Source organism: Taurulus bubalis (assembly GCF_910589615.1).
Source record: "Taurulus bubalis genome assembly, chromosome: 13".
Classification (NCBI taxonomy): domain Eukaryota; kingdom Metazoa; phylum Chordata; class Actinopteri; order Perciformes; family Cottidae; genus Taurulus; species Taurulus bubalis.
In genome coordinates, this window is record NC_136601.1 from 6,207,213 (window position 1) to 6,222,905 (window position 15,693).

General features: G+C 40.5%; 1 protein-coding gene across 1 annotated transcript in view; it reads left to right on the top strand.

Moving 5' to 3' along the window:
• Positions 1-2,533: 2,533 nt before the first annotated feature.
• LOC306745860 (teneurin-3) overlaps positions 2,534-15,693 on the top strand; it is a gene marked incomplete at its 3' end in the record, with an annotated part of 124,155 nt that continues 110,995 nt past the window's right edge. Inside the window, exon 1 of the mRNA XM_079228711.1 lies at positions 2,534-2,666. Coding sequence (XP_079084837.1) covers positions 2,549-2,666 — 118 coding nt within the window. The 5' untranslated portion in view covers positions 2,534-2,548. The remainder of the gene's footprint in view (positions 2,667-15,693) is intronic.

Consider the following 15,693-nt stretch of genomic DNA (forward strand, 5'->3'; position numbering starts at 1 on the left):
AATGGACTGAAGAAGGCCGACTGAGAAGACAAAGAGGGGGAGGGCAGTTTGGGGGTTGAATCGGTGCAGAATCTGCAACCCGAGGAGGAGGGCGAAAGAGGGAAATAATCCAGTGGCGAAGTCTCTCAGGAGAGCGTCGGCGGTGAAGGGGAGGGAGTTGGATACCCAGCATGCAGGCAGCATGGAACGGGTGAGGGAGCAGCGGCCTTTCTGCTCGCTGTCCAAGAGCCAGAGAGACCGAGAGAGATACTGCGAGAGAGACAAGGATCGGGAGCGTCGATACACCGCCTCCTCGACTGACCGGGAGGAGGCCGCCTGCCGCGTGCCCACTCAGCAGTCGTACAGCTCCAGCGAAACGCTCCAGGCCTTTGACCATGACCCCACAAGGATGCTGTTTGGAGGCAGAGTCAAGGAGATGGTCCACAAGGAGAGCGCAGAGTACAGCAGGCCAGGTTAGTGAGAGCAAGCGGTCCTCTTTGATTTATTTTCACGGTTTTCAAGAACGGATTTCCATAATATGAGCTGAAAAGTTCTGCGGTTGTTGAGTTTAAATGTCTGTATTGATGTGAGGATGAACCTCAGATGCCCAAGTTTGTTACGAGTTATAATATGAGACACAACAAATATAAATGTGACCAACAACAAAATCCTTGTATCCATTTCACAGTGTTGCGTAGAAGCATCATTAGGAAAGGGAACAAGGATGCAGGGACTTTGGTGTTTGTTGTGTTTACTAAATTCGAGCATTTTGCATCTTTATCTTCCACTGAGCCTGTGCACGTTTGACAAGACAGAAGTGTACTGTGTCAGGATGCCAGGCAGTGCGAAACACAATTAGGTGATCTCAAACAAAGGCACAATTTACTCTGATCTTCACAAACATGCGGGGAAATGTAACATTGTGTTGTATACAGCGACTGCGATGCTCATTTTCTGCTGGACCACATGAAAATAATAAGATAAAATGCTCAGTGAATAACCTCGTCCTTTAATTGGCTGTTCTGAAACTGCTCTAATTTCTGTAATCAAAAAAGTTTGAGCAGTTTATTCTATTTTATTGCACTCCTTTGGCTCATAAGACTGCAATTAGAAAATATATCCATTTCTCCCTTACAATGTTCTTGGTGCTAATTGGTGCCCGTTTCAGAATTAACGGGATTATGATAAAGTTGTGGGAGGAATGCTATTGTTCCTCGTTTCTCTTTAAAATGTGGGCATTTAATGCCAACGACTGTTCATACATCATAGTGGATGTAATATGCAATGTTATTCATCTGTGTGTGTGTGTGTGTGTGTGTGTGTGTGTGTGTGTGTGTGTGTGTCTTTATCTAACAGTAATTTTACATTTTGGATTTTAATGTGAAGAAATTAGTTTTCTGTAACATCAGATGGGGGGATTTTTCCAATTTCCACTATTTCCAACAAGACAAAATACTTTTTAATTTTTTTTTAATATCAGAACATCGTAAACCTATTGTTTTATCTTTTATTTTTCTATAACAATGTTGACACGTCTGACCTTGAAATCCTAAAAATCATTGGTTAACTATCTGTTTTTTAATGTAAGTGACATATATTTGTGTTTGTTACATATATTTGATTTCAGATGATCTTAACTGATGTAATTTACATCTGAAATACATTTGATTTAAAAAAATATGGGAAAGGAAGGTGTTAACTAAAAATTATTAAAATTGCAGGTTGATCACATGATTAATAATATTTGGGCTATCTGTGCCATACTGACCAGATGGCAGATCACTATTACACTTGGATGAGTAGATATATATAATAAAAAAAATATATATATATATATATATATATATATATATATTTTTTTTTTCTTCTTCTTTTTCTTGTATGTTCTGGAGCTTCCTCATGAGGTATTTTAGTTTATTGCCAATATTCCTGACTCTTAATCTGTATTTATTTATTTTGCTCAGATGCCACCAGAGCCTCAAGTCATTCCAAATGAGGAGACCAAAAGATTTATAGTCATGATTTATTATGAAACAGGCTGTGTCTGAAACACTTACGGAAAACAATAAATGACAACAATAATAATCATTAATTTGTTCACATGTGTAGAGATGAACACAAGAAGCTTGATTTCTGGTGATTTTGTTCGGGCTTTAAATGTCTGAGGAAAGTGGGTCATCTTAAAAAGCTCACATAATTATAACATCTAGTTAAAAATTAAAAAAAAAATGCTTCTGAGCATCTTGACAAGTTGACGAGTGTGGGAGGACGTTGTTCGGTCTTAATTCAACAATTACCTTTCTCCTCTTCCAACATGTTCTTAGGTTAAGTGTTCATTTTTTTCCCCGCTCTCGGCCGTTAAACCGTGTTGTGGATTGGTTTGTTAACTTTACTACGCCTGTCATTCACAGGGCAGACGTTTTCGCTGAGGCAGCTCGGAATCTGCGAGCGTTCGGCTCGCAGGGGCTTGGCTCTCTGCCCCGAGACGGGCCTCTCCCACCCGCTCAGCAGCTACTCCAGGGGCCCGGTCGCTACAGAAAACCATGAACCTGTATCACCGGAACGTACCATGACTCTCTGGGGGACGGGGGCCAACTCTGGGCAGGATTCATGCCTCTCCAGTCGCTCTAACTCAGCGCTCACGCTCACTGACACGGAAATGGACAATAAATCGGACAATGAGATGGGTGAGTAGGGCATACTTTTCATTCTTTTTATTTATTTTGTATCTCGAAATGCTCACCAGTGTAGTGTGTGTGGATCTCGCTTCCTACCCTTTGGCCAAAGGGGGAAGGAATCTGTGTGTAGGGAAAAAAAAGGCAGCGGTGGGTTTGGATTATGGTCGCCGCTGGAGACAAGGCCCTGATTGGTGGAGAGCAAGTGGAAGCGCGATTGGTGGGGCTGGTATCTGGAGAGGCGTTTGCAGCTGCCTTCTCTTTCGGATCAAAGGCGTGATTCCTAGCTGCATGCGGACAAAAAAAAAAAACATTGGACCCTCCGATTGAGCAGTTCCAAGTCACCTGGTCCTTCTCCGCAGGAAGCAAAAGGAGCGTGATGAAGTTTCCCCGTGGGCTGGCTGGCGTATAATCAAAGATAGCTTTGTGTGCCTACCTCTGAGATTTTGCTTAGAAAGTCCGCAGTGGTTGACTGGGCACGCACAATGGCTGATTAAATGGCTACCAAGGTTTGAAGTGCAAATGTGATCACGCTGGAAACCTGAGACAGTGGATTGGCAGTCCCGTGTTTGAGGAAATCTTTGTTGCATCAAATGCAGACACGGCAGCTGCATAGTGTTGTGAAATGTGCACTTTCTTTGTTTGTGTTGTCACCCCTACTTCCTGAGAGGATAGTTTGCAGTTTGGAGCATCCTTTATGTCTCTCGTAATCTACTTTTAAAAGGCTTTTCGGCTGGGTTTCAACAGTATTTCTTCTTCCAGGCGTCCATGCTTTTAAGTCAGTCATGCATCTCCCCCCCCCTTCCTGTCTTTGACTGTATCCTTCCAGCTTCCTATGTTTTAGTGGACAGCGTTCAGGTTTCTTCTCTGCTTGTTGAGTGCACCTGACATTGTCCGTCATTCCTCATCATCAAAGTGCGAGCCATTCCCATTAAAACACATTGAATGTAAAGCTCTAATTATTTTAAGAAAGTGATGATCTCAAAGAGTGGCAGGCAGTTAAAATAATTAGGGTTGATTACACTGGCGAGAACATTAAATAGAGGGTAAAAAGGAAAAATGTCTTGTGTTCGTGTGCTATCAATTTCTATTCGGAAAAAAGCATTGGCTACGGTCTGACATTTGAGACAAGTCATTTTCTTAATGGCCGTATTCATCATGGGGAGCTTGTCTCCGGGAAGGGGGCTGAGTAAGTCTTTTACCTTTTTTTCAAACTGCCTCCCCGACCCAAACCCATGTATTTCATCCTGGTGTCAGACTTTTGCTTTGGCACCAATGCTCCGCATGTGTTTATGATTCACTAGAACGCTCACCCCGACCACAGAGATGCTGGTAACCCCAAACCTCCCTAGAGCCGGACTCCAGTCAAATGTGTTGCTGTATCGGCCGAGCATGAAAACACATCACCGGTCGTTGCTCCGTTCTCCAGGACAACGGCGAGCCGGCTTCAATAGGTTCTCAATTGAGCTTCAATTGCACCTGCCCCCACCACTTATACTGCATGAGCACACACTCACACACACACACCCTCACACACACACACCCTCTGGCATCCCTCCTCTGGAGTTTCTTTTGGAAGCGTCACAAAAAGCCGCTGCTGATTGGCTCCAGTTGGCACAACGTCCCACTGAGGCTTTATCGAACTCGCTTTTGCCTCAATTAGTCATATTAAAGGTAGAATAAACAATACCTGCCAGATCTTTATCCCAGGTGCCATACCTCTTTTCTTTCTTACAAAATCGAAAACATCTCAGGAAACACATTTCTACGTGGAAGAGTATGTCTGCTCTTTGTTCTTTTAAGCACATGTCACGCAACTCTTTTCTTTTTTTTTGCTATTTTTGGAGCCATTTGTCGTCGTCTAGATTTTGAGCCGGAGCAAAGGAAAAGCTGTCTCGCTGTTCCACCTCTATAGATCTTCGTCTCTTTTTGTGTTTTTATGTCAGGAGGCATTGCACTTTTGACTTTCACAATTTAATGAAGCAGCTATAAGAGAAATGACCCATCCAAAGGTTTCCATCAACTGAATATGCATGCAGAAGCTCCGACAAGGGGCCGTTCAGCCCCACTTATTCATAAATGAACTCAATATTTCATTCTAATTCGCTCTGTTCAACAGAGTGTTCGACACAGACAAGTACCAAAGCCTCGGCGCATTCAGAGAGAGCGCGGCATCTGCAAGTGTTAACCTTCGCGATTCAAAAATAAGAGGTCCACCTTTGGAAAAAAAAAATGAAACTAGAGTGGGCATCTTGTCGAGCGCAGCCACAGAGGCGGGATGAGAGGGGTTCTTTTCTAAAGTGATTCATTTGGAAGTGTATTCTTTCCATTTCTCAGGAGTAAAGAGGACCCAACAGTGAATGAGATGTAAGTAAAGTCCTGTGCAGTCAAGGATTTTTAAGGTCATGTGTCAACACTTAAAACATGTTTGATGCTGACATTTATTACGTCTCTTGTGTTGAAATAATTGGCTTTAAAAAATAGAAACATATATATATATATATATATATATATATATATATATATATATATATATATATATATACACATACAAATATTTATTTTATTTTTAAAGCCAAGCCCCTAATTGCATTCATGGCTCATAACATAACCGCTTATCTCTGATTATTTATGCCATAACATAAGAGTTGCTGGGTTTTCCTTCTTCTTTTTTTAAAAACATTTTTTATGAAGAAGTAGTAAAAAAAGAGAGAAAGAATCTGTTAAGCAGCTTTCATTGATTTTACACTTAAGATAATCCCTTGCCAGTGATAGAATCCCTTGAAAACAAAATTGATTGATCAAAGCGTCCGTTTTATTGGTTTTCTAGTTGTAAGAACGTCCATTTGATTCTCAGCAGTCCTTATATATCTCAATAGATGAGACCATCCTTTTTACAAATACTGTTTTCACTACATGGACGATGTAGCTCAGCTTGCTTTGACCTAAGAAACAAAAGGGAGCCTTTATTTCTCTATGCCTTTAAAAAAAAAAAAATATATATATATATATATATATATATATATATATATATATATATATATATATTTATTTATTTTTATAATTTATTTCTCATCTATAAAAGCACATCAATGTGGAAATCCACATACCTTTTGGAAAATATTATCTAAAATATTTTAAATAACTCTTCATTAATTTGAAATATGTCCATGCTGATATACTACATACATAAAAATAAAAATAAAATAATGCTCTTTCCCCTCTTGCAGAATCATTATATTTCTCACTTTCCTATAACTGACAGTGATAGCCTTCCATACATAAACAAACACCCACGCTTACATGCACGCATGTGTTAAAAAAAAAATATATATAAATATATATACACATTTCCATATGCTCATTTACTGTCTCGTGCTACAGGAGCGCTGTGACATGTACCAGCTGTACAGTCCTGAAACTTCATGTATGTAGGGAGTGTTACGCTGCTGTAAGTGGCACCCTGGTTTAAAAAAAGAAATGTTCGCACTCGGCAGGTGAAGTGAGAGAAAATGGAGCTTTAAACTGTTTACTGCAAGTAACATTCTTGAAGTTCTTCTCAGTCAGATCTTTTTTTATATCTGCAGAAGATTAAGACACGAACAAAGTAATCCAACTAAAGCTCCATCTCTAGCATAACAAGGTAACTTCATGTAATTAATTAATTTCATCTGCATTATGGGAAATGCATTCATGTGGAGTTGTACTATTTATTGAAATCACTGGTGCCCCAGTTATTTTTCAAAGATTTTTATTTTTTCTAACCTTCATAATTAAGAAAATCAACGTGTTTGAAATATTCCTTTACTTTTAACGACAGATGGGGGGGATAAAAATGAGCTGCTTTTCAAACGGTAATTACAGATGGAAATTCCAAGACACAGAACTGGTTTCATAATGCTACTTTGGTCTTTACTCGAGCTTTATTTCTATCGGATGGGTTAGGATGTGGGTCACATGTCGTCCTTGGGTGTTTCAGTCCCACGGAGGCAAGCAGCTGTCGGACAAATGTGGAATTTGTAGAAATGTCTTGGAAAATAAATAATGGAAGTAACCATGCACTCTTGCTCTTCTTGTAAAATTGAATCTGCCCCATGCTCTGTAATAGATGGAAAGCAATTTCCTCAACCCATTATAGTTTAGAATCCCTTTTTTTAAATTTAAGATTTAAAGCCTCAAAATACACATGAACTCGTCCTTGGTGGCGCTGCACCGCCAGTCCTGGTAACAAACACTGAAGACAATCAATATTAAATGAGGACACAAAATCTTTTCCTTTTTTAAAAATACAACAAAAAACAGCGCATGTATCACAACTGTGGTGCAGAAGCTTCCAACGGGGGCCGCCATCCTGCGGTTACCGGGGCCACTACAGCGCTTTCTCGCGATGCATTTTTAATGTTTAAATATGAAATGATTATATTCAGGGTTCAAGTGTTACCGTGACATAAATAGTCATACTCAAAAAGCCATTAGGTTAACGTATAGCTGCTGTGTAAAAGTGAACATTGAGAAAGCTTTTTTTTTTCTTCTTCTTCTTCTTCTTCTCCTACCCTAATGTTGACTGTGCTGCCTTCAGAATCAATATTATACCCCTCATAAAACATGAATGACTGCACGGATCAGACACATAGCATGGCCCAGTTGAGTTGTATTCCTAATAGGGTGTGAAAAAGTGCGCACTGACTTGTTAGGTACTGCAGCTACAGCACTGCAGCACATCGTGACAGACAGCCCTCCTCGGCTGTGGGGAAGCCGTCACACTTGGGGTTTATTGTTTGCTGCGAGCGGCTTGGCGTCCGCTGACCCCTTGTTAGGAGGAAGGGACTTCCACTGCGACGGCTGTCACCTTTTGTTAAAGAAGCATCACTTGCTCCGGAACTGCACCTTCAAAGTCACATCTCTGTAGTGTGTGTCCCTTTTTTGATGTTTTCACAGAGGATGGCCGGTGTGGCTGTTTACGAGGAAATCATTTCAATTTGTCCTATATATAAAAAATAAAAAAAAGAACAAATTATAATAAAAAGTCACAGGTCTACAATGCGGTGGTTCAAATTTTACAGTCGAGTGTGGCTCATGGATTCATTGTGTGAACAGTGCCAGGAAAAGGTTAATTAAATCAGTGGAGGAGTCACAGCAAAGTGTGCTGTAGCACAGCAAGCACCAAAGGCTTTTTTGGGTGGGAGTATGAAAGCGTATCAGACACCCTCTAACATGCTTCCCCGTGTGCACATATTCGTGTTCTCTCACTCTGCATCTCTCCCCCTCTCCTGTCTCTCTCTCACACACACACACACACACACACACACACACACACACACACACACACACACACATTTTGTTTCTCACACTGTATCTCCCTAAGATACAAAAAAGAAGAAAGAAATCAAGCAAAAGTACAGGCAATAACACACGTGTGTGTACGTACGTACGTGTGTGTGTGTGTGTGTGTGTGTGTGTGTGTGTGTGTATGTGTGTGTGTGCGCGGGACGTCACGCTGACGAAGGTGACACACCATCTGTCAAACTGCCGTCTCAGATCTGCGCTTTGTATTGTGACAGTGGAATCAGCCTATTGATCGTCGCTGGCAGAAATCCTCCCTTCGCTACTTTCATAATTCAATATGGCACAAGCCGACGACCACAAAAAAGAATAAATAACATCAGAGAGTGTTTTTTTCTTTATTTTTTTTTTCCTGGTCAAAAGGGCTGACCATCTGTGATGTTTTTTTTTTTTGTTGAAAGAACACTCCAAGACTGGCAGAGGAACACAGTTTGATCATTTGTTAATGGGAGCTGGGATGCAAGGTGCCTGAGCGTCGTCTAGAGCTTCGTCAAATGAGGAAGGCGCTCTTTGATTGCCATCATTTATTGTCATCACTTCCACCGCTCGCTTCCGCCGGCGCCGGTTAAGTGCTCACATTGTTAGTGCTCGGGGTGACAGGGTGGCGGCGGGGTGAGTGTGGATGCGGGATCCGGGAATGTTTTCGTCGGTGATGATGATGTGCCGAAGGTGCCGTTGAAGGTGTTTTGTGCTCATCAAGCGTCGCGAACAGATTTCTATTTTGGATTGTTCTGCGAGAGCCCGCAGCAGGTCGCCGCCCTCTTTACTGCGCAGAGCAAAGGTCGCTGACATTTTGAGCCTCCCGTCAAAGCAAATTACAAAACTGGACGCAGATGTCTGAATTTTTCGTTCCATCCTTTTTTTGCCGCCCGGCACGTCGCATGTGTTGGACGCCCTTTTTTTGTCTTCTTCTTTTGCAGCGTATCTGTCGACACATTGGGGGGGAAACAAACTTTCAACTCGCACCACATGCACCACCTACAGAGTGGATGATCTGATGAGACTTTGGAGTGTCTTGCCGAATACATTTGCATATTAATTAGGGGAAAAATAGATTTTCTTGAAACTACTATCTTTGATGTGGTAACGATAGAGTTCATTCATATATTAACCATGTGAAGACACAGCATGTTGAAGGAGAAATATTTGGTAATTAATGCTCACTAATTTATTCGCTAACTTATGTGATGATAATTATGGCTAGGTGGGAGAAAGAAATAGAACATGTTTATACAGAATGTGGATATTGTGCGACATTAACATTAACATCTATTTGGATTCAAAATAGGGAAACTTTTTTGGCAAATGCTAAGTTGCAATTGCGCTGTCTTTCCCTTTTCTTTTTTGAACTTTTTCTTTTGCATTTTCAACACAACAGAACAATCCTTCACATTTAAATAAACATTATGTAATAAAACAAATAGTAAATAATAAAAACAGTAATATTAGTAACAATAGTTTAGCTTATAGCAAGTATAAATGCTAACCTTTATAGACATGCACATCACAACTGGCAAATGCTTATACATATAAATACATATATACACATGTCATTTTTTAATAGATAGATAGATAGATAGATAGATAGATAGATAGATAGATAGATAGATAGATAGATTTATACTTTATTCATCCCCAAGGGGAAATTAGTTTGTCACAGTAGCAGCAACTTACATAGAAGACACAAAAAAAGACACAAAAAAATATCAGGAATGCAAAATACTCAATATATACAACAAAACAATACGATTGATCATTTAGTTTTGAATTCATCACAACTTCTCAGAGCCCACAGGAGATGTCCTCAACTGTCCCCCATTGACAATGATGGAAATAAGAAAATTAGCAGCAAATTCTTTATGAAATTGGTTTATGAAAACCATTATCATTATAGTTGGCGATTCATTGTCGGTCCTCCCAGTAATGGATTAATCAACTGCTTGTTTCAAATGTTCTCAACCAACTATGCTGTGGCTATAATTCCAGTTCCAAGTGGAGCCCTTGTGTGTTAATGAGTATGTGGGTTAACCCGTCATGGAGAGTGTGACATTAGTCTCGCACAGCCAAACGTATCTCCACACTTCCAGTGCCGCAGGAAGTCGAAAAAAAAAAGCAGAAAAAAAAGCTTTTGATTGTTTCTATAATGTAAAAAACAATCACAATCCTCCTGGGCGGCGCTAAGCCCACGATGCTGCGACGGTGCCCTTTCAAAAATAATATCTGTAGATAGCAAAAAAGGGGAGGATGACTCCAGGGGACCAATGGCAGGCCTCTACCCACAATCCACATCCGGGGAGTCCGACTCATCTTACTGCAGCGGTTCCGTCACACATCCATTTACTTTGTCTACCATCTGCTTTCTGCCACCTAATCTTTAAGTATCAACATTTTCCTCTCCAGCTTGATCCACCCGGTGCTGCAGACGCCCGTGACAGCGCTGTGTTAGCCCACGCTCTGCTCGGTCTAATCACTCGCGTAGGGCCAGACTGCAGGTCGTGTTATTACGATTAGGAATTACTCTGCAGTTGTCAATTACGAGGGCCACTATTTACCATCCTCGAGAGAAGAAGGCTCATTTCACTTCATCACACAGCCTAATTGAGTGTTTGTATTACCATGCAATGCGGAAATAGTCAGGAAACCGCTTTATACCCCATGAATATCAATGGCAGAACCGGATTAGCATGTCGGTCCAGATGTGTTGTTCATAATTACATGTATTACTGGTGTGTTCTCAGCGGCCATGAAGGTTTTTCTCAAACCCAGATCCATCTTAAGTCTCCTGAGGTGAGTCACACTGATTGCTTGTCAAGTGGATATCAGCGAACTATCGCTTACTTTTTGCACTTATTAAGTGGAAGAACAAAACATTTAATGTAAACTTAAAGTAAGATAATTTTGAATGTGGAGAAGACAGACAGAAGTTGACAAGTCAGGATATCCTGTATTCTCTAGATCTTTTTGGTTGTTGTTTGTTTCATATTGGGTAAAGTAGATTTTCTCTCTTCTCCTGGAGCGCCGCCGGGGTTTTTTCTACCTGTCGTCCCCAGACAAGCAGCAACCCACCAATCTGTTTGGTTTCATGTCTTCTTCCTTTCACCGGCTCCTTTCTCTCCCCCATCTTGGGACACGAGGATATTTGTTATATCTATTGTCACGGTGCTGTGGCTTTGACCTTTTGCGCTCCTCAGTATTGGAAGTCTGCAATCCAAAAAATTGCAAGTCGAGGTGGTTGTTCCGTTTTGGACTCATCTAAATGTAAAAAACGTCTGTTTCTGCTTGTTTGTCCTACTCCGAGTCTTGTGTTACGCTTGCTTGTCTTTCCTCTAAATTGTGGGTTTGAAAGATGTTTTGATTTTTTTTCACATTTGTTTTCCGACGCGTCCTTCAGCAATTCACTGAGCACAAAACTGCTGCATTGCAGGAAATCTATGAATCAAGTTACACCTAAACAATAAAACCAGTGGTGGAAATTATTTTTTTTTTTCTTCCACAAACCAAAGTTACTATTTTTTTTTTATCTCACGCGTTTCACTGACTTTGGTGTAACGTTTGTCTTGCTTTGAAAGAAACAAAACAACTAATACACATGTTTCTCACATAAAAAGTATGAATTTAATATTTATTCACTTACAATTATGCATTTTTGTATTCCTTATCTCCCTCACAAACACAAACACACACTCTCTATCTTCCTACCTTAGAAAGTACAGGAGGAGATGGAGCTAACCTTTAGCTGAGAGCATTGGCTGCAGTATTGTAGCAATAGTAAAGCCAAAGTGAAACTAATAACTCAAAACTATTAAACAGTCCAATTTAGTGACCAAATATCCTGACGAAAATTTGGGCAAAAAGGTATTGTCTTAATTGTGTTGATCTGCTCCAGTTTCCTTCTTGACACACAATTAAAAGCACATTTTAGCAACAAATTATACCGCTGGATCTTTTCATCTGCAGTGGAAATGAGTTGGAGTCTTTTGTTCGCAGACGAATACATGATTCATTAAAAGGCCTTGACTTCAATCAGGATTTCAGGGGGTTTTCGTCATGTGAGTGTTTCATCTAGCTCAAACAATACCACAAATCAAAGGGTTTCAATCTCAATCTAATTTTCCTGCATCAAATAGTCTCTCATATTTAGTTAATAAGGTGAAACATGTTGGTGGAGACTTGTCCACAGAATGTACACAACATGGATTTTCTTCCTCAAATGACATAGAATTGCATTCTCTTTATGGTTGGGAACCGGAACTCGGCTCCAAATTAGAACAGAATCCAACATGCCAAGAATTGGGCACCCAAAGCAAAAACAATGCACATTGCCGCTCTTTCTGGACTGGGTGACGCTGCTCAAAGTGACACATTTAGTTTGAGTTTTGTCTAGAAATGGGAAATCGCCCTGACGCAATGTGGACATTGTCACGTATCGTGCATAAGGCGCTCGGTTGTGCACCTCTGTATTTTTTTTTGCCACACAAGCAAAGAAATTACGAAATAAGATGGCCAATTCCTTTTTTTCTTCTTCAGTGCTTTAAAAGCAGGAGAAATTCCACATTTGCATAAATGTTTAAATGCCTTTGTGCATGCTCTTAGATCGCATGCCATCTGTGGAGGCCTGCGTCACGGTGCCTCACGAGTATAAACAAAGCTTCACACTTCAGTCCCAGGACAAGTATTTAAATTAAATTATTACTATTAGTATTTCTATATCAGTTGTCTGTGGCCAGTCGTATCAAGGGGGCAGTTGTAACATCTCAAATTGCACAAATCAGAACTAAAAATAAAAAAAAAGTGAGTGTTATTGAATCATAGTATTTAACAACAGCAATCTAATTAAACTGTATGAACTACATTTTCTAAAGGTGTTTTTTTTGCATGCTACCTGTTTTGACCTCCCCCCCCCCCCCCCCCCCCCCCCCCAAAAAAAAAAAAAAATCGGAATTAAGAACCTTTAAGAATCAGAATAATTATAACCCAAATGATACCCAACCCGAGATCTCTTACTTATCCAGGCAGTGGTCCAGATGAAAGACTAGAAAGCCCAATAGAACTGTTGATCGACTCCCCTGAGTCGCCAGAGATTATTAGGAAGCACTCACAGTAGTAATTTTAGCGAGTGCTTGTCAACATTGTTTTTACCCCGGAGCTCCCCTCTCAGGCTTAATGCAGGTTGCCTACCTTATTGGTGGAGGCTGTCAGGGTTGGATGCAGCCAGGGACAGACCTGTAGACATCACTCAGTTCTGAAAAAAATACTGTCACCACCTCTGCATATTTTAAGGGTAAATGTAGTTATTCTACTTTTATTTCTTTGGGGCATTTCCTGATATAACCAATGATAGTCAGACAGTGTGCAGTATAACAAAAATATATACACATTTATAATTAGATTTGTCATTTTCTTTGTAGTTTTTTGCTTATTTTTTATTGTTTATTCAGTGTATGTTTTTTTTAATTAATCCCAAGAGCATTCCCATTTAAAAGTATCCATGAAAGTAGCACCATCAAAAAACATAAAATTCACTTTTTACAATCTAAAATGTACTGTCTTAAAAAAAAAAAAACTGTCCATTTGAGTTATTGTACAGATCTGTTTCTATATTGATCAGGTTTTTATGTAGTTGCTGGGACATTATAGACAGTACCTCTGCCATGCATATAAAGCAACAATTAAGAGTGGCATAAAAAATGGCTATAAAGCTGTGTCTAGACACCTTATTGCCACCATGAGACATGTGTGGATGAAGCATAGTAAGACCATTTGATAGTACCAATATTGTAAGATTTATTTGTAATTTTTAATTTAAGTACTGGAGCTGCACATACAGAAAAAAAGGACACAGAAAGCACAGGAATTACAGTAAGTGGGCTGCTGATAAATCCTGTCGGCTCAGTTTCTGTCACTTTAGTTTCGGGCACTGAACTAGGAGGGAAACAGTCTAAAATAATCTCACTCGATGGTTGATATTTGCATGAAATCTTGGCAGGTCTCCTCACTGGAGTAACGGCATCAAATCGCCTTGTAAGCTGTTAAGGTGATGGGATTTTAAATATATAATCCTAATGTCTCCCACCTCTCCAAGAAAAAAAAAATTCTGAACTTAAAATAGTTTATACGGCTGAATAAAATAGATCCGTATTCCCTCGATTGGGCCTTTTTGCGCTTTGGGGGGGGGAGGGGCTCGCTAAAGGACACCCTTACGGCTGTGCAGAAGGACTTCAAGGGGAGATTGGAAAGAGGGTGATGGCACAATGAAATCTAGAGTAACACACACACACACACACACACACGGTCTTAGTCAACTACACACACTTCCTATCCTGAAGGGAGAAAGGTCAGTATCCAGAGGAGGAAACGGTGAGCCATTGTTATGATTGATCACTCGGCAAGGTCCAAGGAGGACGCAGTGTCACTTTCATTGTCAAACTCATTATACCACAGAAGAAGATTCCCCTCCCCTGCTCTCATGTCCTTTCTCCTCAGCAGTCAGGTGAAGAAAACCCTTCCAAGTGCGTGCGGAGACGAGTCGGGCACCTCGACGTGGAAAGCCAAGTGAAATGTGCTGAACACACAATGTTTTCAGTCGCTACACTATATGCTATAGTGGGGAAAGGCATAATTCTGCAGCTGAAAATACAGAAAGCATTTTTAAACGATTGGTGCAGCAGTTCTTGCTCGGCATATTAGCAATATTAACAATCAAATTATACAGACGACAACGAGAACTGCCAAATCAATTAAAATATAACAAAATTGAGGGTCCTGTAGCCAAAAAAGCTGCTTGCATGAGGTTTGGAAGGATATTCTGGTCCTGATTAAAAATGAATGGTATCAGAATACATAAAGCTTTCTGGCCAAGTGCCCAGAGCAAAGCATCCCGAGACTGTGGTCACTTCAGAGGCAGGGGAGAGGCATTAGGTATCCGGGCTGTGAAGGGATGCTCAAGTAACAGACTGTTCTCAGTTCAATTCATCTAATCACCAATGCAAACCTAAGCACTTTGCAGTTATGGATTTGAGGCCAACGATTGATATTGTATACCGTGTAAACTGATTCATGCTCCAAGAGAGAAAACATATTCTCATGTCGAAGGGTCTCCTCTCCGTATCCCGCCTCGACCTATCCGAGCACGGCCTTTTATCTCGGTTGAACACGACCCGACACCAATAAACAGGACATGAAACAGAATCCTTAATTCAGTCGGCGGAATCTTATTTTAACTCAAAATGCACTTGGAATAGCCATGATGGCGGTTTGGGTAATGAAGTTACTGATGAATCAGTGTACGGCTGACATCTTGCTTTACATTGGCCATTTGTGATTTGAGAGTATCCTGATTGAATGAGGGCTGATTTAGTTGCCCTACTGTAACGTAAATATTTAAAAGAAAAACTCTCTTCGACCAAAATCACATTATGCATGTTTTCCTACAGTAAAAGATGGTTGCAGTTGTTGGGGTTCTGTTGTCTCCAGAGCAAAGACACAGCTCAGTAAATATTACAAAACAATGTTGAATACAGAAAGAAACAACCAAAATGCAGATCTTTGCCACTCAGTATATCATTTTGGGTTTTAAAAGGCGTTGAGTGATTGCATCCCGGCTTCCAGACACTTCTTGTTTTGGATTGTTTTGCCTCTACGGTATTGATCCGGCCTAAAGGCTTCCAAGAGAGGTGAGGGACGTCTCTGCCAAGAG